At 39.0% G+C, this 20531-nt stretch overlaps 3 protein-coding genes across 3 annotated transcripts; 2 read left to right on the forward strand and 1 right to left on the reverse strand.

The window, feature by feature from the left end:
• The first annotated feature begins 1348 nt into the window (after nt 1-1348).
• si:ch211-139g16.8 (immunoglobulin superfamily member 6) lies at nt 1349-4744 on the forward strand. The gene is made up of 6 exons (XM_067615538.1): nt 1349-1468; nt 1649-1978; nt 2086-2186; nt 2268-2315; nt 2569-2679; nt 2844-4744. The coding sequence occupies exons 1-6, from the start codon at nt 1384-1386 to the stop codon at nt 2895-2897; spliced, it is 729 nt and encodes a 242-aa protein (XP_067471639.1). The 5' UTR covers nt 1349-1383; the 3' UTR covers nt 2898-4744.
• Nucleotides 4277-11347, reverse strand: mfsd13al (major facilitator superfamily domain containing 13a-like). The gene is made up of 8 exons (XM_067615536.1): nt 11252-11347; nt 10447-11080; nt 9697-10011; nt 9193-9609; nt 8569-8723; nt 8393-8476; nt 7784-7927; nt 4277-6596 (listed from the first exon to the last, which is right to left on the reverse strand). Exons 2-8 carry the CDS (start codon nt 10654-10656, stop codon nt 6455-6457), a joined length of 1467 nt encoding a protein of 488 aa, XP_067471637.1. The 5' UTR covers nt 10657-11080; nt 11252-11347; the 3' UTR covers nt 4277-6454.
• cdr2a (cerebellar degeneration-related protein 2a) lies at nt 11289-19629 on the forward strand. The gene is made up of 7 exons (XM_067615537.1): nt 11289-11515; nt 13235-13347; nt 14933-15081; nt 15274-15450; nt 16831-17145; nt 17346-17631; nt 17756-19629. Exons 1-7 carry the CDS (start codon nt 11437-11439, stop codon nt 18038-18040), a joined length of 1404 nt encoding a protein of 467 aa, XP_067471638.1. The 5' UTR covers nt 11289-11436; the 3' UTR covers nt 18041-19629.
• Nucleotides 19630-20531: the final 902 nt, after the last annotated feature.

Consider the following 20531-nt stretch of genomic DNA (forward strand, 5'->3'; position numbering starts at 1 on the left):
CTGATGAGATCCAAAAAAAGATCCAAAAGTACAAAAGGTATTATAAGTAATGAGATTTTACACCCACAGTTTGTCAAAATTCTATCTGTCCATCCAGTCGTCCCTCAGCCTGCAGACTTAAGTACATTTTCACTGATTTACACATAAAATCCTCTTGATTCTGTTTATATTCAGCTGCAGCCTCACTAATCCATCACAAACTCTCACCGGACTCCTTACAAATATTTCATCTTTTTTGAGTTCACTGTAAAAACACTGCTGCAGGACACATGTCATGATATGAAGAGATTTCACTCACCAGCACAGCCAATGAAATGACTGAGTCTTTGGAATAAACCTGTCTGGAGAAGGTTGGGATAGTTTTGGAGAATGTTTTTGATATTATCGAGAGAGTTTGGAACAGTTTCACAGTGAGCAGCATCAACGTCTCCACACTGGTTTAAAGAGGCAGTAAGTCCATGTTTATAAAGAAAAAAAAATACTACAAAAGTAATGTTTGTTTTTGTTCTCAGGTTCATTATGATGAAACTGAAGCTCAAAGCCTGAAGACACCTCTGATTAGTATTATTAATAATAATGAGTCAACACTGTAACAGCTGGGAGGAGATAAAACATGAACCATCAGATTTAGAAAATATCAATAATTTTAAGATTACAAAAACATATAACTGAAGATACAGTGAGCTTCACCAACTTGCTGGACGAAGTGAGTTTACTGATCAGTGGCCACTGAGTTACCTCTACTATGTAATATCATTACTCTGGGTGTAATCTGATTACTGCAGGTGTAATCTGATTAATTATTTAATTGTAATATTTTTATGAAACACAGGCCAATGGCGGGATTGACCTGGAGACATGAAAATCAGTCATCATGTTGGTGTTTTTGTTTTTCAATATGATATCTCTGTGTATATTTCAACAGGTTTGCTGGCCGTCTCACTCCTGCTTCGTTAATATTTCTGACCACACGTTAGACATTTTTCCTCTTTCCTACACTGCTACATTTCTAATACACAAGAATGATGGTCTATTTGTTCCTACATTTTCAGAAATGTTCATATTCATAATGTTATGAATTTCATAATGGCAATAAAAGGCTGATAGAAACGTCTTGTAGTTTCCCCTTTTTAATGACACACAAATCTACAACCCCTCTTCGAAATCTGAAATGTCAAATCTATTTGCACTCAATATAATGGATGACATCATTATCATGTCACGTTACTAGAAACACACTGAAATGCCTCATGGTTTTTTCAAACCCATGCTACCATTCAGCTGAGCAGGATAGGAAAAATAAGCAGGAACTAAGTGTTGAGGAAGTGCAATTTACCAACTTCCCATGTTGTCAGCCATTTAGATAGTCTCACACAAGGAATCATGAGATCATTTACAAGCTGTCAAGCTACAGACATGGACCGCTTGTTTGGGTTTTCTCTCTTGCTCACCTACCTGTCAGTAATAGGTAAGATGCCCTTCAAAACATACTGTATGTACATCATTTATTAAGTGTTTTCAGGGGATGAACATTATAAAAACAAACTTGTATAACCTAGAATTGTGTCAGTCAAGCTATGAGAGACAACTTTATGTTTCAGTTTTTGAGCTAAAATACACTAAATTTGAATTTCTCTATTCATTCCAGAAAGCGCGGGAAAAACAGAGAGCTGTTTATCACAACCAGGCGATATAATTTGGGAAAAAACAGGACACAATGCTGTTCTGTCTTGTACTGTCAGTTCACAGTGTTCAACCAAAAACCTGAAATACGAGTGGTTTGCTTTCAAAGAAAACACCCCTCTTCGTCTGGACCTGGGTAGCAATCAAAAAAAGTACATCTTGAATGGAACGTCTTTACACATTCAATCACTTAACGTCAATGACAGCGGGATCTACCACTGTGCTGCAGTGTCGAAAGGAGCACCAGCATCCGGGGAACAGTATGTAGGGACGGGTACAACTCTTGAAGTAAAAGGTAAGAGTCTTTTGAGTCGCAAAAAAAACCTTGATTTTAATGGTCAGGCTTGTTTGGATGTCTTTTTTTAGATGAAGTGGTACACACAGCTTTTCTTTTGTTTTCAGAAGTCTTAAAACCCATGGTGAGAAACAATCTCCTGTGGCTATTATTTGTCCTCTTGGCCATCTACAGCTTGGCAGTAGTGACCCTTATCATACTAAAGAAGGTAAATTACTTTAACTAAAAAATAAATAAATAAATTTTACAATATACTGTTGTGAAAATATACTGTTCTTCTCTGCTCCAGCATGGCTGCAATAAATGCATGTGCAAAAGGACCTACACATCTGACAAGGTTGCAGATAAGTGTCTGATTTTCTGTTTTAATTTGCTGATGGGTTTTTTTTTTTTTTTTTTACGTGTTGACTGTTAACTAATCAGGGAAAAGCCATCAGAAGCAAAAAGAGGAACAGGAACCAAGGCCTCTGTAAATTACAGGCCAGAAAAAGCTTTTGCCACACAAAAAAATGACAGCAGTTGTTAAATTACCTCCACATATCTGTTTTCTAATAAATGTCTAATAAATGCCTCTTTTCTTTTCAAACCAGAATAGCTCAACTAGAAAAAAACAATTCCGCAATGTGCTGCAAGAAATGTACAGCAAAGGGAACTTGGAGAAAAGCGAACAAACTGCTGGCAAAAACCGCTCTAAAATTGAGGTAAGTTTTTTGCAGCATGTTATGGTGAGATGTAGTCACCATAGAGATTGGGTAAGACATGAAACTTCTGCATAGCTTGTGTAACAGCATGTGTACAGTTTCCTATTGATCTGAAAATGTGTTATTTTGCCATCATTTTCATGTTAAACTTAATCTTGTCGCAGGCTGCAAGTACTGAGGTCAATGGCTCAAATGGTGACATCTATCAAAATGTCTAAGTGTCAGTCAAGGATATTTAAAGACACGGACAGATTCAGAACTCCTTCATCCTGAACGAGAGGAAATTCCGAAACTATGAAACACCTGACTGAAGACATTGGAAACTTTACTGTTGTGACTAAAGATTCAATGAAGGCTGGAAAGTTAGTTGTGTGCTTGCTCACCTTTTCTCTTGAAGTGTGACATAGAAACTACAACAAAGGTCCTGAGTCACTGTTCCTTTTCTCTCTAGTTTTTTGGTTTCAGCAGTATTAAACAGACAGCTCTCCTTTATAACATTTACAGTCTGTTTATTGTAATGAGCACCTGTTCAAAACCAGGTCAGTGTTTTTCTGAAATGTTTGAAACTCAGGATTTTCTGCCACATAACTAGGATAGTAAAGAGCTGTTTGACAGAAAAAATGATGTGTGGGTTAGAAAAGGTGTGCTATGTGTAACGGACGTCTTTAGAAATAGCACTTTTGTCTCATTCCAATGATTGAGGACAAAATTCGGCGTTCCCCAGTCTAATTACAGGTTGGGAGTTTTGTCAGAAAATATTTCTCTCCATCTCTTGAGGCCACACAGAACAGTTGGATAGAAGAATTCCTGGATATTGACCCACTGTACAGTAAAAGGTTGTAATCTTTGTTTTTACAAGACAATCTATGCAGCTGTCTCTCCTTCCTTGGAGCACATTAAGGTGCAATGAGAAGAGGAATTCAGCAAACAAATATTAGAAATGTCTGGTTCATTCCTCATCAATATGCATCAGGCGCTGGCAACTACAGTTTAAAAGTACTTCACAGGCTCTGTCTGACTGGTAGCAAAATTGGCCAAACTTTATTCAGGGATGTGTGTGAGATCCAGACACCCACATTCATGTTCAGGTCTTGTCCATGGCTGGAGGAATTTTGGACAGGGGTTCTTAAGAGGATCCTAACCCTCTGATGGCCATATTTGGGGTGGTCTCTGAGGATTTAGGGGCAGTTTTGGCCTTCTCCACACTGCTTGCTCAACAACTGATTCTCCTCAAATTCAAAAAAAAAAAAAAAAAATACACCACCATCTCATAAACACCGGCGTGGAAAACGTGATGGTACTCCTCAAACCCAGACAACGCTCAACCAGAAAGTTTATAAGCTCTGGAAGCCTTTTCTGCTCTATTTTAAAATTGGACAAATCCAACATCAATGTGACAATTTTACAGCGTCCAGTTTTCTTCATCGCTCTAATTTATGTCTCCCTCTTCTTTTGATATAAAGTATGTATGTGTGGAACAGATGTAGGCTGGAGTTAATATCTGTGTGAAACAGTTTGTTATATTAGGAAATTTTCTCCACATACAAGGAAACAAAATACTTGTAAACATGTAAAAATAGAAATCATACTCTGGACATAGTTGTGTAGAAACATTTTTAATCAAAAACCATCTAAACCGAACTGAAAGATTTACATTCAGATGGAATTCGACCATAATAGAGTTGATCATTATAAATGATGCAATGACAAAAAAGGCACATTACAGATGACAATACATTTAATACAGCATATAATACAGCACAATGTTCAATTAAGAAAGGATGTGTCTTTTTGGTCCTTGAGTTGCTTTTGCTCAGAAAATCATCCTTTAAGAAACTTACAGTAAGGTGTTCTGTAATGAAAATAAACTTGACATGTTTGAGGCATCGTGCTGAGTTACACTCTGTACTATAACTGTCATATATTTTTGTTCACTGTAAACACCCACAGATACAACCCTGCCCCAGCCAGTTAACACCAGAATTTACTTTTATGTTACTTATAATGTCGAAGTGGATGTTTATGAGTGTATGTACATTTTTAATAAATAAATGCATGATTTGAACTTTGGCTGATTTGACTGACGTGTTTGAAAAATCTTGGTTCAGATTCAATTATTGTGAATTATTCCCTTTTCATTTCTCTCCCTCGTGTCTTTCTACTGTAAACAGTGTTAAACGGTATGTGAGACAGATTTTGATTCAAAACATTAAAGCTCTAATATTATACAAGTACTGGTTATGATTTAGAGTGACACATATGTCTGTATGAGGCCCCATAGACAGTCAAATTACTCTGGAGCTTGGCTGGAGTTGATCAGGTGAACTGTCATGTTTGTGACACTTTGCACCTGTTTCTTCAGGTAAGATGAATCTATTATTTACTAAAATACTGAAATAAAAAATTAGACTTGTCAACCAACAGGTGCCACTTAACAAACCTGGGGCCCATTTCATCATATTCTCAACTTGTAAGCATGAGATTTGTAATATGAGATCATTTCCTCTCGCTTGTGTTTCACTCATCAGACACAACATACATAGAGAGCCCCGTAGGACTCGATTGTGAAAGGTGACACTGCCACTATTTGCGATCAGTGTGTAAGCAGTGATCGCAATGTGCAGCTGTGAAACCCTGATTCACATCTCCAAACAGCAAATTATAGAGCGCAACCAAAGTAAATGGAGTGCTTTTAGTTTTTCAACGCCCTCCACCATACTGATGGATATCACAGAATGATACTGTATATTAACTAAAAACATGATGGTTTTCAGCTTTAGAGGTTCTCTGTGTGTATGTATTGCAATAAGTCAATGCCTTCAATCATACAACCAAATCAGCTCTGGAATGTGAAATCTGTGAAGTCTTTAAGACAGCACTTCACAAATACTTAAGCAAATGTACAAGGAAGGATGGAAAAATGTTGCTACATACAGTAGTCAGTCTACTGTATGTGTCTAATGTTCAGCTTTCAGGTCCCTTTCCCCGACATGTATTGGTTCAAGTCAATTACCTTTGGCTGGTAACGCTGTAAACCAGTATTTGAATGTTACTGCCAGCACTTATGTTTCAGGAATTCGTGCTTTAACTGGAGCTAATTTTTGTAGCAACTTTCTAATTCACATACAGTTCAGTTTTTTTTTAACAAGCTCTGCTTCTTTGCTGGAGACATTAGCTAAACACATTATTTTAACAAGCCCTATGATTGGTTTTGGGAGAAACTGGTAGTTTTATACTGAGCACAGTTATTATACAATATGTTGCTGCTAATTATCTGCTGAGGTCAGTGACTGGAAAAAGCGTCTGACATTTAACACAACTGAAAAAACTTTGAGACTTGGTCCAGCTATCCAGTGACCATTTGAAAAGGATGAGACAGTAACATTTGGTAAAGGAGTAATTACAGGCTCATCAGTGCGCTTTTAAGATTAGATATCATTTGAAGGAATGTACAAAAATGAACGTGTTTCAAATTAAACAAATCATCATTAAGGATATAAGGTCCCTCATCTTTAAATAGATTATTTTTGTATGTCAAACATTTACATGTACTTCAAATGTTTGATATTTATCTATTTGGTGTCACCTGTCAGCGCACCACTCTGATTTACACCATCAATATAACCCTGGATTATCTCATACATACAGTAATTTACACATTGCTTTCAAAATTACAAAAACAGTCAACATGATCTCTCTTGGCAATAAAGAAATTCCTCAAAACTTAACTTGAGAAATATCAACCACCTTCCTCTGAATGCTGAAAATACTGAAGCTAGCCATCTATATACTTTATGTCAACTGTGTGACTGCTGCGTATGGAAAACTGTCTCCAAGCCAGGATTTGCGCAGCAGCGACACACATGGGCACCAAACACACCAAGTAGAACATGACACTGTGGAGGCTCTCCACGGCGCTGGAAAGAACACAATTTTTGTTACATACACAATAATTTATTTACAATTATATCTGTCTTTGACTTTTTGGACACTGCTAATTATTTCATAATGTAAAAGGTAACAACCACTGTGTGTTATCTGTCCATGAAGGTGTTGAAAAACAGAAGTGAAACCATTTTAAAGAGAAAAAAGTGGCGGTCTAAAACTGCTAATTGTTTAAAAGTGAGACAAATGTTTGTTTTTTAAAGTACTTTTCTTACTCTCCTTCAACATTTTCATACATGCCTGTTGTTATTGATTATTTGATGTGTGCATTGACCTTTTCAGCCAGTACCCTATATATATATATATATATAGTAGGTTAAATATCTGACTTCAAAGCAAATATTCAAGTGGCTCTCAGTTTAGTTATACTACCATTGACCTTTGAGATAAAAAGGGAGTGTTAGAGGGCCATCTCTTAATCATTGACATTTATTCAGTTGAAGATAAACTTAATAGGGAAAAAGAACATTACATCAAAGTTTCTCAGCTTTTAAAGTTGTGTGTACGTTCTGTGATTTCTGTATTAGCATTAAACTCTGCTGTAGTTAAAACTAAAGTCATCACAATGGCATTTTGTTAGTTCTAGTTCGGTCCAAATGTTCATTTAAATATATTGCCTAAATTTTAACAATAAGAGTAAAACACCTACTGAAGAGGCTTAAAATCCATTTTAAAACAACTTGTTGCCTATCAGTGACAAGTTGTGTAAACTTAAAACTTACTTTCAATCCATTACAGTGACCTAATAGTATATTGGTTAAAGTTATGTTATTGTTGCATGGTTATGCAGTTGAGCAACCGAATATTGATGGCATCCTTTGGAAACTGTTAGGGTTTATATAAAGTATAACTTATTTAAACATTCAGATCCAGGAGTCACCGTCGGCACTTGGACCCCTTATAATATTTTTTTCACATTTGTGGTGTTTATTTTTTAAACCTAGAGGAACAACAACACAAACATTACTTGATATTGTTATCTTGATTTTAAAATAACTAATGATAGATTAAATATAAGACTTAGGAAATGTGTTCTTAATGTTCCCAGCCACCACAGTGAGTCCATCAGTACTTTCCCATTGTGAGTTTTAGTTTAACTTATTTGGTTCAGCTCATTTTTTGACCTTTAACTAAATAAGAAGCAAGAAACAATCTGTACCTTAGGTTTGAATCCCTTCTTGCATCCTTCAGGTGTTCATATCCAAACTGGTTGAGGATATTAAGCACTGTCATCGGGGCCAGAGACTGAGCCGGCTTGGTGAACAGAGCATTAGTCCCAAACACCATGGAGGATAGAGGGGAACTGTAGTTGGGAAAGAAAGAGGAAAATTGTGATAATATTACCAGTATATCATACTACCAGTCAAATAACGCAAATTTGTTTCATTATAAATTAAAAAAATAATGAGAAATTGGTTTCAATAGATGTGTCTGTATATTTGGCACTAGTTACAAAAGTGGTGTATTTCCCATTTTTCATTTTTTAAGAACTACTGTAAAAACACAAAAGGTTTGAAGACATTGCTGCATCAAATTACAAACACATCAGACAGAGAAGCACTGTGTGTTTGACCTGTACATGAAGGACAACTGAGTTAGTGTGCTGGTAATCTTTTTTTTTTAGCCTCTAGGGATGGAAATGTTGCGCTTTGGTTCACACTGAAATATCTCAATACCTGATGGATGGATCCAGATGAAATTTGGTACAGACATTCATGGTGAGCATGTTCGCTGTGTGTAAGTAGAACCTAACCGTAGAATTGTTTACCTGCGCTTGTACTTCTGCAGGTCGGTGTCAATGATGTCAGCCAAAGGCAAGCCAAAAAGACTGAAGGCTGCTTGAATTATGACCCTGCAAAGATGATAAGGGAGAGAGTAGCTTTAATTCAATCAAAGTGGAGTAATTACTTAAAAATTAATCTCAAAAACTGTTTGACCTCTTACATGCTAATGGTGAGGAAAAATGCCAGGATATAGTAGTGCTGAGGACCAAGTGCTAGCATGATGGCCGCCATTCCAGCCTCCATATAGAAGGTGAAGAGGATGATTCTGTAGTAGCCAACATCATGGAGCAGTTTCCCACAGCTCAAAACTAACAGCTGGGATGGAAGAGAATAAAAATAACAGTAGCATATTGTAAAGTGGTATATCAAGCATTTCCTTGTTGGTGCATTCAGGTGCTTGTACAGAGCTCTGACATCTGAGTGAGTCTGTGAGCTATGTTGTAAAAAAAAAAAAAGACCTCTGAAGGTAAGCAATATGGAAACAATGAGGTGGTATATATGATCATTTAACTCTCAAGTCTAGGATGTAAGAGTTTCCCACAAATGCTCCATTGCACCAATAGGGGAGCATGTTTTAACAATTAATTGAACATTGAAGCTGGTGCTCATTTTGTACTGACAAAAAACAATGACCACCTGGGAGGTGGAAAAATATTCTAAAAAACATGATATAACATGACATAAAAAAGCAATATAAAAGGTTTGGCAGCTCATAATGCACCTGTTCTACTGCCCATATCTATCATTTCATTTAGAAAAAACCTAAGCCAGTGGGGAGCATTACCTGTGGGCAGATGAATCCCGCTCCATACATGACACTCTTGGCCAGTGATGGAAGCACATCTGGGGGAATCAGGTGCTCAGCAAATATCATGGTAAAATTATTAAAGAAAGCCAGAATGAAAACCTGAAAGAAGTTCATGACCACAAATAGCTTGAAGTCCCTGTTGGTGAGGATTTGCCACATAAACGTTCTTAACATGGAGAAGGAAACTGCTGACTGATCAACAGACCCCGGTGTATCTGACTCAGATCCTTTGCTATCATAGCGGCTCTCACTGTGGAAGCCTGTATAGAGCATGCAGACACAGCTCAGGATAGCGATCATCACTGTGAAGGCTTGGAAGGCCGCAAAGTCTTCCATGTTTTTGGACAGCACGCCACAGAAGAGGACACTGGAGGAGCCGATGAGAGAAGCCACCTGAGAAATTAAAGGGAGGTTATATGAGAAAAATGGACGGTTAGCCTGTTGGCTTTGGGGCATAAAGAAAAAAGATGAAGGCCTTACCTGGCTGTACTTTACAAGTCTTAACCGGCTCTGATGGTGGCTGGAAATCTCTGCAAACAAGGCACATTGTGCCAGCAGCACAAAAGTGAGCATGCCATCAAAAGCGCACAGTGCCACCATCAAGTGTAAGCCACTCAACCAGTCGCCAGGGGCGTAGGACCGCCACGGGAACCAGGCTAGAAGAAAAGCCAACGAGTAGAGGGGAGCACCGTACAGAATAGAGAGACGCCGCTGAGAGCAGCAGGGCGCCTTGGAGTTGTCTTGCAGGTAGCCAAAAAGAGGGTCATTGATTGCATTCCACAACATGTACACCACCTGTGGAGAGGAGATCACAACATTATTTATTAAAAACAGTGTTTTAAAAAGCGCCAAAACAATTAGTCAAGCTTATCAAATTTGAAGATCTACATGATTGTAAATTGAGAATCTTATGATTTCGGACATGTGTTAAGATGAAACAAGCCATATGAAGTCACCTCTGACTGTGGGTGATTGTAATGGGCATTTTTCACTATTTTCAGATGCTTTATAGACTAAACATTTAATCAAAATTAATCATTGGTTTAAAAAAAGCAACAGCAAAATCAATCAGGAATATAATCATAAGTTGCAGCCCTGCTTCAAAGGAAAGCAGCTATAAAGCAGTTATAAAGAAAAACACTATTATTCTTGACTACAACAGTGTTTTTCATTGACACTGACATACATTTGCATACAAAGAACAATAATATATCAAGCTAATATACTCACTTGTGATTGGTGGAATGCTCCCTCTGATATCTTGTACTTATTGAGAAAGAGTTTGACATAGTAGAAGCTGAATATATTATTTATCATGGCAGATCCCAGAGTAGTCATGGCATAAGCCAGTGCTGCAGGATTGACCCCAAAGTTGACCAAATGTCGCATTACATTCATTTTGGTGATCACACCTGAGGCAGGTTTCTCCTCCACGGTCATAGCAGCAGCTCAGGTAACTTGTTACCTGTCGGTTTAAATCGCTGGAGCGAGGAGATGTTGCTGTTTGCAATACCTATTTAACTCTGTTGCTGTTTAGCATAGCGACTGTTCACAATACTAGCAAAAATGGTCAAAGTGTTCAAAATTCAGAGGCGAAAAGCTTTCAGCAGTGGAACAGTGAAAATGTCTGTTGCAGCTGTGTCATTTTCTTGAATATCCATGTCATGTTGTTACTTCCCGCTACACCAACTTCCTTAATTTTTAATATTGAGAAACAACCACTGAACTCAGAACAGAAATACTGTCCAACTCGTTTTCTGTGCCCGTCGAGGGGGCGGTGCTTCATTGTCGAAAACAAACGTTTGACTGGTCAGAAGAGTTCTTTGGTTCCACTTGCTACTTCGTGATTGGTCGACGAAAACGCCTGTTAACAGAAGCAGGAAGTTAGACAAGGAAAACAATTTTAAAAAGATTTAACTTCTAGTCTCTTGTATAATAATAAACGTTACGTTGAATATTAGGCTAAAATGAGAAGATGTTTCACCGTATTTTTTTTTTTTAAGTAATTTTCCAACACACCATAAGTGCCACCTACCGGATGTTGGAGTGTATTAAAAGATTTGCCACGTTGCCGTAGACAACAGACTTAACGCCGGGATGATGCAGTTTACATGTCTCCACACACGGTGGTGAACGGCAGACAGCTCTAGGCTGCTTTAATAACACCTGTGTGTCAGGTTTGCTGTCAGGTGGGGTCCTCTCTCGCTCCACGGCTGTAAAATGCTGACTGACGTGATTTTGGAGGAAGAGTTTGATAAGAATGGGGAGCCTTGGTACGACCCGCAGGACCTTGAACACGGTAAGAGTTGCACGGCTGTGGGGTCGCACCCTAAACTCTGTCTGACCACTACACACTGTCGTTGAAGAAGCTTGTCACATAAGCTATGGTACAAGCTTCTTTAATAAATAAACACTTGAGGGTATTTTGTTTGCTTGTCAGTTAGAACAAATTAGTGTTTCCTTGACTTGACACAAGCCCTTTCAAATGAAATTAGACAGACTGAAGTCTACAGCCTTCTCGTGGGACTCAGAATCACACCAGTCATGGGTTTAAAAGCTGAAACATCCTGAGGGCTCTTTGTGGCCAGGATTTCCTGAGGCTGTCCTCAGTCCTGTGTTGATTGTTTTCTGGGATACTTGCTGTTCATGCGCAGCCTCCTTCTTGGTGCTGCTCTCAAAGGTGGGTTTGAGAAAGGTAGAGAGGTTTACGGATAGATGAATGGACCACTTTAGTTATGCTCCAGATAAATTGCAGTGTTACAACAGCCAAGTCATAAATCACAAATGAGGTAGGTAAGAGACAAAGCACAAAAGAAAAAGCCATGAATAATAAGCAATAACTTTTATAAAATAAAAACTTGAGAATACAGACAACATTGCATGTGTTGAACACATTTGCTCATTAGTAGTGAAAGTCAAGTAGAGCTGCAACACATAGTCAATTAATCAATTAGTTGTCAACTATTAAATTAAAGGCCAACTATTTTGATAAATGCTTAATTATTTGGAATCCCTTTTTTTAAGAAAAATATGTCCAAATTATTTGATTCCAACTTCTCAAATGTAAACATTTTCTCACTTCTTCAGTCTTCTACGACGGTAAACTGAATGACTGGGTTTGTGGACCGTGACATTTGAGGACGTCATCTTGGGCTTTGGGAAACAATGATTGACACCGTTTTCTGACATTTTATAGACCTAACAATTAATATATAACTAATGTAACAACTAAAAATAATTGACAGATTAATCATTAATGAAAATAACTGTTTGTTGCAGCCCTAATGGCAAGGTGCTCATTCATGCCTAGATATATAAATACTCAATTAACTGTTCATTGAATATATACTCACACTTAGAAGTAGGTTTTCATAGATAACAAATGCAACAGAGATAAATAGGATAAGAATGACAAGTTACTAAGTAATATAGTGAATGTAATAAGTAATTGTTGAAGTGAGCCATCTGTCCTAGTTGGAAGAAAATGGCAACAGGCAGAAGTGACTTCCTGTAGCATTCCTTGGCAGAGCTGAATAAAACTCAAAGTAGTCAGCTGTTTGTCAAGTAGATTTTTAGAAAGAGATTAGAAGTATTTTTCACACAGTTTGTGCAGCATCCTTCTCTTCGCTACCAACTCCAGAAGAGTTGTTATTTAGTAGTATTTAATAGTCACATTGCACGTTTGAGTTAAAAACCTTTGGGCATATTTGTTTGAAACAGTTTTATTGACTTTAAGTGTAACACCACATATAGTCAACACAGTTGCTGGACAACATCCAGAATGTAGTGGGGGAAAAGGTCACAAGGAGATCCCAAAGCATGCCTTAGATTCCTCTGTGATTCACCAGTGCCAGATACTAATAGTGTGAGACAACAAGATGTATGTATGTGTGAGCTGCACTACTTGAAGTCTATGCTTATACACTTTGCACACATCTAATTCTATCAGTTGCCCGTGTTTGGGCATTGAAGCGTCCTTGTACCTTTTTGTTTACATGTTTCCCCCGTGTTTTGACAGATCTCCATTTGGCAGCGGAGCTTGGGAAAACACTCCTCGACAGGAACCATGAGTTGGAGCAGGCGCTGCAGCAGATGTACTCAACCAACCAGGACCAGCTGCAGGAGATAGAGGTGATAAATGTTAAGGAAGGAACTCCTTAACACTCCAGCTTGAGGCTCCAGAGGCTTTCACCGTGCAAAATACATGTTTGTTAGCCTCAGCTGGCTGCTGTGTAGTTATTTCTTTAACATGTATATTTCCCTTGTGCAGTGCTTAGTAAGCTATCATAAACAAAATGATTTTATATGAATAAGTCTACAACGGGAGACGATTCATTGAGAAAAGTCCATGTTGTAAGATCTTAAAAGCTCTTTCACTGGAAGGGAGGCGTCATTGTGATTTTCTGTTCACTTTTAATTGGATGGAGTGAAAGCTGATCCTGATCAATCTGACCCATTGAGCCCTTAGAACAGAGCATCCTCTTGGCAGGATGTTCGTCTACTAATTATAGGAAAACTTTCACCTGCTTATTTACCACCTACCACCTTTTACTTGGAGATTGTCCAACTAACCAAGATCTGAAGGTTTTGCTTTGCTTTTATTTGTTAGATTGCTGATAATTAACAGCCAAGGTACAACAATCTACAAAACTGACATTCACATATCCTGACCAAACCTAGCTTCCCTAAATCAGTGGATGACTAAACTCTTGGATCCGAAGAAATATGTTAAGTCTGCTTTTCTAACAGTAGAGCACAGTTCTTGGTTTACGTGCAGGCTGTGGGGTAGAGCTTGTAAATAAACACAATTTGGCCTGATATTTCAGTCCCAGACACTGAGGCATATGCAGACGGTGCTGATCTATTTGAGTTCAAGTTACATGGCTTTCACCAGGTCAACAAAGATAAGAACCTTAATTTGCTTACAGCAGTGTGAGGGCGAGTGGCTTGAGGATTTATTGAGGTTGATATGGTAATCCCCATTCGTCTCTCTGACCCTCATGCTTATGCACTTCACCAATGACAGTCTGAAAGCCGTGTACACCTGAACATAGCAGTGTGCTGCAGGGCTGTGCAGCTCATTGAATACACTTTAAAAAAGCTCTAGACAAATGGTTGCATTTAAAAGTAATTTAGTTATATACAACCACAATTTTTCACAAGTCAAATACCTTGAATAATTTAAAAGTGGTAAGCATGAAAAATGAATAGGGACTTGTGTAGTTTTCCAAAGAAGATAGTTGGCTCTTGTGGAAACATCTAAATGAGTACATTCTTGTTCACAGTGCAAATATGACTCACAGACTCATGTTATCATGAGTCTGTGAGTAGTATTTGCATTCTCTGGGCTCTTAATCGGCAGTTCTTGGCTTCTGCGGAGGCCTTTGTCTATTTAGTAATCACACATGTATCAGCCTAGGACATAAAACCAAATGTAAGAATGTGTCAAACATGATATGCCACCTTCTTTCTTTCCTCTATGCAGTATTTGAAATCTTCATGTAGCCCAACAGTGATGTACAACAGAGTAAAACAGCCAGTCCTCACATTGGAGAAGCTGGATTAAGAGAATTTTTGCCTATTATTTTGTCGACAAATCAATTAATCAACTGATAATTTCAGCTCTGCACATGTAATTTGTTGAAGATACCACACTACAAACCTGCAAGACTTTAATTAAGCTAAATCTTTATCACTTCCCTCTCTTTTGCACCAGTACCTGACCAAGCAGGTGGACCTCCTCCGTCAGATGAATGACCAGCATGCCAAGGTGTATGAGCAGCTAGACACGGTCGCCAGGGATCTGGAGCAAGGCAACCAGAGACTAGTGCAGGACAACCGCCTGGCCCAACAGAAGATCCACGGGTCAGTCTGCCAGTTATCAGTGAATTTGCCTTTTACATTCTATTTTACATGATGAATCAACCAAGTGATCAGTCATAAAGTCTTAATGTAAGAAGATAATATTGAGTACAGTACGTGACATATTTGAATAAGTGGACTAACTTCTTGCAGAACCTCAATGCCACATTGTTCTTTCTCCTCTTTTCTTTACAGTCTAACAGAGACCATCGAAGGGCTTCAAACCTACATGGAGGACCTGCAGACTCAGGTGGAGGAGCTCAGGACTGCGCAGGCAGAGCGAAACAAAAGAGAGATGGCAGAGCAGCGTCGCAACCTCGGAGCACAGAGTGTGTCTTGTCTCAAAGAGCTGTACGACTTACAACATGACAGGTATTACACATGTGTGTGTGACAATGCTAACTGCACAACTACAGGATGTGGCAGAGGAAATATTTTCAGGGAGGATATTGCAATGTAGTCCCAGACCGTATTGTGAAATTGTTACCCTGAGGATTTTCACACAGACACATTTACTGCTTTATCATAGTTTGTGAAATAAACCCTACACCTGCACGTTGACATCTGAGAAAAGAAGGGAAGGGTAGGTGAGACCGTCTCAACAGTAAGAGCTTCTGTCTGTTGTCTGATCTTAAATTATCCTCGATGCACTGGTGTCTCAGCCCCCTGTGTGCTGACGGAACACCTTCAGGTCACCCAGAGCCAGAGCCAGACCAGACCGCCTCCTTTAATCCAAAGCAGGAGGAAGTTAATCCTCCCTTATTGTCAGCAGCGTACTAATACATACATACACACAACTGTTGCATTAGTTTGCTGCAATTCGTGACACTTATTTGACGTGCTTTGGAGAAAGCAGAGGTGTAACTCCATCGCTGGTAAATCAACAGAACAATTGTTATCCTAAAATCTGGTAAAATACATCTCCAGCATCCCCTCTGAAGGCACAACATGCAGTCCCAAGTCCAATGGATATTTATGGGGAGCTGATGAGTTATTGAATTTTGGAATTCTGTGTTTTGTGCCACAACATTAACAAACATTTTTAGCAGAAAGTGTGTGAATTTAGATTTTTTCACGTATAAAAAAAAAAAAAAAATTGTCATGACTATGCCGAAGATTTGATTTCACAATGAAGTGAGAGATTCTTCAACCAAAAAGATAACAAAGTGAATGCTATACAGAAACATTATATGATCAAATTGGTTTTCTTACATTCCATAATAATGGTAGTATAAGAAGAGAACAAAAAATGCTGTTTAAGTTGCTGCGCTACACTAAAATCATGTTTGGTTTTCTTTAGATACTCTATGATAAAAATGTTGTATTTCCATCTTTACTACCAAGAGCACAGTCCCTAACCGCATTATCTTTGATTTTCAGCTACCATCTTTTTAGGATAATATTACTGTAAATAAAACATGATTTTTTTTTTTTACATCTGAAAAAACATGCAGAGGAGTGTGTTGAAGGCTGCAAAAAATCCAAAATTATTGTGCCTATTAAGTTATTATGTAAAAATAACTGGAGGCGACACTGTTTATAGAGGATTTAATGAGTAAATCAAACTGACACAGTAAAAGCGGATGGGGAACAAAAACATGCCCCCCCCCGATCCCCAGTGGAAATTACACTTCTGTCAGCTGAAAATTTGTACTTTTCAATGCAAATATAGATAAATTGCAATATCAGTGTGATAAACACTTTTTTTTTTTTTTGACATTACCTGTCCTTGACTTACCTATCCTGGCTCAGGCATCTCACCCACAATGATCGGCAAGTGGATGGACTCTGGTCACCTCAGGGCTCTTTCTATGACCGAGACAGATGCCAAAACCCGGAAGAGGAGCACGAGGCTCTTCAGCGCTCCATCCAGACTCTTCAGAGTCAGATAGCTGTGGAGCGCAGCCGCAGGGAGGCTGCAGAGCGGGAGAGTGAGTTGACAGCCATGGAGAACCAAGGCTTGGAGCAACGGCTGGCCCTGCTGGCGGGCTGCCGGGCCAGGCAGAAGGAGCTAGAGGCTGAAGTGGAGCAGCTGCGGCTTCTGTGGCGGGCAGAATGTGCCAACAGGTTAGGCCTGACTTATGTGTGAACTAGTTTCAAAGGAATTCATCATTTTGGTTCTGTTTTCATGACCGACGCTTTAAGTTGATGAATATTTGATGTGCAGCACAAGTACAGTCCACTAACATGTTTAATTTCTCATATACTGTATATATATATTTCTTAAAACTTGAGACTCATGCCTCTGTCCCCTCCTCTCCCACTAGTGTCAGAAGACCAGACCAGCTGCTGTTGCCTGATACAGTGTTCTTTGCCTCAGAAGAAAAACCCAGTCAGGAGCAGAGTGAGACAGAGGAGAAGATAGAAATGGACGAGGAGCAGCAGAGAAAGTACAGCCGGCAGAGATGTAACAGCGACGGCTTTCTGAGAGCGATGAACGCAGACGAGATTCGCCGTGGTCACGAGCAGATGTGTATAAGGCGAGCCGAGGCGGTGAAACAGAGGGGCATCTCCCTGCTCAACGAGGTGGACGCACAGTATAGCGCGCTGCAGGTGGTGTATTCATTCAAGAATGTTTTCCTTGAGTGTTAATGTAGAGTTTACAGCACTGTTAAGCGATACACAGCAATTAAAAGAAAATACAAGCAGTTTCCTAAAGTACATGTGTTTTGTGTAGGTGAAATATGACGAGTTGCTGCAGCGGTGCCAGCAATCAACAGACGGGCTCAGCCATAAAGGCGTTCAGACTTCCAGCAATCCTGGTGCAAACAGCCGGACACGCCGCCGCCTGTCCAGCTCAGCTGCTTTGTCCGATCTGACAGTGGTTTTGGAAGAAGGCCAGCAGCCCGAGTACAAAGTTCTCTTCAAGGAGATCTTCACTTGCATCCAAAAGACCAAAGAGGACCTCAGCGAGAACAAACGTCCAGTCACGGACAGTGATTCTCAGGGCTGTGCCAAATGATTGTATTACTCATCGTCCTGGGATATGGCGCTTGCACTTGTTTGTGTCCGTGAACATTTTTGACAAAGGCAAAAATATCCAGGGGGAACAGATGCAATAAGCACATTCAGTTCCTGTGCTTCTTAGACATTATGCAATCCTCTTATCTAACGTCATCTTGACGCACCTATGTTTTTTGTCAGTCAGCACTGTTCCTTATATTCCATCCTTATCATAAATTAAGTGTTATAAAACTTGCTATAAAAGTCTGTTGTACATTCCAAACAACAACAGATACAGAAACTGCTTATTGGCGCAGTGAGTATAATAATGAGCAGGTATTGTTTAAGCAGACATTCATAGTTAGATATAAAGTACATTTCAATGTGTAGCTTGACCTCCAAATTTGCAAGTATTATGTCCATTTACAACAGTAAGCAGTGTTTATATAATGGAAATCATGTGACCACTTGATCATCTGGTGCTTGGGAGAGAAAGACACGCATTGAATATTGTTGGTGTGTTGATATAAGTTGGAGATGAAGCTGTTATGTATGACTTATGTAAACAGAAATGTTGGAATGTTGTAATAGGATGAAAAACTGTAGCTATGAAATTACTAAAGACTCAGGCGATTGTGATAATTAGCTTAAACAGCTAGTGTTTGTTGGTTTTTGTAAGTTGACAATAGTTGGCTCACCGGTCAGGGTCACTGGCACATCTCCAGAGAAATATCAGTGGACACTGGAAAACAGTTTTGTTTTTCAAGTCTGTACAGCTCCTGATGAGTGTCTCTACGCTGATAGGACACGCAACAGCTCTGCACTTTTTATGACTGAATTACCGTTTCTTTTTATTTATTTTTGACATAAGTTTAGAGAAGATTAAATGTTATTTATTTTCTTTGTTGCTAAATACAGCAGATTGGTCAGTTGAGAGTAACTGGAAGTGAAATTAAATGTACACTGAGGTGTTTTTTCTGTGGTTGTAAATATTCTGTCTGACACAGCTGATTGAATACAGGATCATAGAGGCAAATGAGGAACGCAAAATAAATGTTCCTTTAATTATAAACAGTTTCTTCTGCATAATGTCCTTTTCTGGCTCATTTTGTCATAATATTCTTTGTGACAAGACATTTCCTGCACTTAATATGGAAGAAAAACTGTGTTAAGTGGGTTAGTGAGTGTCAAAACAACAGAGAGACTATAGACAAACAGTTTTTCCTTCTAATCTTTTCAGTCTAAATTAAAGCAGTTGTGAAGATACAGTAAAAGGAAAAATCAGAAATGTCAAGACCTCAACTACTTATCAGATAAACCTCATACTGCTGACCCCATTCACAGTGAAACAGTTCTCACCTTTTATTTCAGGCTTCTTCTGTTACCATGTTGTCATTTTACTTTCACTCTTCATGTGATGTGATGCTCATCCGAAAAACTATGCTTATTGGACAATGTTCTTAAATATAACACGGGCATTTAATAAGTTGTTTTGAAGCTGTGAAGTTTGTGCTGCTGGGGAAGTCATTGCTGTATGATCATAGGTGTTCTCCATGAAGACTAACATGTTTTTGCTTGCAACTAACTAGTAAAAGCTTTGATGCAGTATTCTCTGTGTCCGAATGTCTAAAACACCGACATTGGCATCATCTTTACAACATGCATGCATTTTAAAGCTGAATTGTGGCAATAACTACATGGTTTTTGCACAGAGAGAGATAACCATCCAATCAAAACACACAACAGCAATGAGGCATATTCTCTTCTACAGCACCCGGTGGTCTCCTCATTCCTCAAGACCTCTGTCCCCCTCAGTGTACTCTGTAACCCAGCAAACAATTAATGGGGCTTTGTCTCTTTTCATAAATAGCTTTTACATAACGAGAATTTCTCCACCCTGCTTTTAACCCGCCCCAAATCCATTAAACCTCCAAACAAGGGGATTACATACCTCACTTGCCTAACAGGACAGGTCTTGGCAAGACCGTTAGCATACATGAAAGAATCTCACAGAGGCATCAGCAGAGCAATCAGGAGAGGTTTATGTGGCTCTGCTGCCTGGGATAGATGGTAGAAACATGTCGTGTGGCTCTGTCTGCTGGTCATCTGTCACTAAATTAGAGAATTTTAGAGGAAATTCCTGTCACACCACATCATAAATGAGAAGCGATGGTATGTGTAGCAGGAGAAATATTCAGAGGGAGAGGTGGTGAGAGTAATGTCACCGTCACAAACGCAGTGTGTGTGTCTAATTCACTCCAACTCGGGACAAATCCTCCACACATTCCTCTCTCTCTGCTCCTGGAGGTCTGCCAGCCAGCTACATGTCCAAGCCAACTGTGACTGTCTGCGCACATTCAGTTCTCTCTTATTATGTTGAGAGAAAAGTGCAACAGAAATCAAGATTACAAGAGTACAAGATTAGTTACAGGATCACAGACTGAAGCCAATTCAACATTTTAATTCCAAGATGAAAGGTGACATATGATCACCCACACCTTCAAGGGGAC

Source organism: Thunnus thynnus, chromosome 17 (assembly GCF_963924715.1).
Source record: "Thunnus thynnus chromosome 17, fThuThy2.1, whole genome shotgun sequence".
Classification (NCBI taxonomy): domain Eukaryota; kingdom Metazoa; phylum Chordata; class Actinopteri; order Scombriformes; family Scombridae; genus Thunnus; species Thunnus thynnus.

What these genes read in the sequence shown, in the direction of transcription:
- cdr2a (XM_067615537.1), top strand. Translation starts at nt 11,437, where the DNA reads ATGCTGACTGACGTGATTTTGGAGGAAGAGTTTGATAAGAATGGGGAG. An exon ending in ACCAGCTGCAGGAGATAGAG is followed by an intron (nt 13,348 to 14,932) that starts GTGATAAATGTT and finishes CTTTTGCACCAG; the next exon opens with TACCTGACCAAGCAGGTGGA. An exon ending in CACAGTATAGCGCGCTGCAG is followed by an intron (nt 17,632 to 17,755) that starts GTGGTGTATTCA and finishes TGTTTTGTGTAG; the next exon opens with GTGAAATATGACGAGTTGCT.
- mfsd13al (XM_067615536.1), bottom strand. Translation starts at nt 10,656, where the DNA reads ATGACCGTGGAGGAGAAACCTGCCTCAGGTGTGATCACCAAAATGAAT. An exon ending in CGGGATTCATCTGCCCACAG is followed by an intron (nt 8,724 to 9,192) that starts GTAATGCTCCCC and finishes CTTCCATCCCAG; the next exon opens with CTGTTAGTTTTGAGCTGTGG. An exon ending in CTGCAGAAGTACAAGCGCAG is followed by an intron (nt 7,928 to 8,392) that starts GTAAACAATTCT and finishes TCCCAACTACAG; the next exon opens with TTCCCCTCTATCCTCCATGG.
- si:ch211-139g16.8 (XM_067615538.1), top strand. Translation starts at nt 1,384, where the DNA reads ATGAGATCATTTACAAGCTGTCAAGCTACAGACATGGACCGCTTGTTT. An exon ending in CACCTACCTGTCAGTAATAG is followed by an intron (nt 1,469 to 1,648) that starts GTAAGATGCCCT and finishes TATTCATTCCAG; the next exon opens with AAAGCGCGGGAAAAACAGAG. An exon ending in TACAACTCTTGAAGTAAAAG is followed by an intron (nt 1,979 to 2,085) that starts GTAAGAGTCTTT and finishes TTTTGTTTTCAG; the next exon opens with AAGTCTTAAAACCCATGGTG.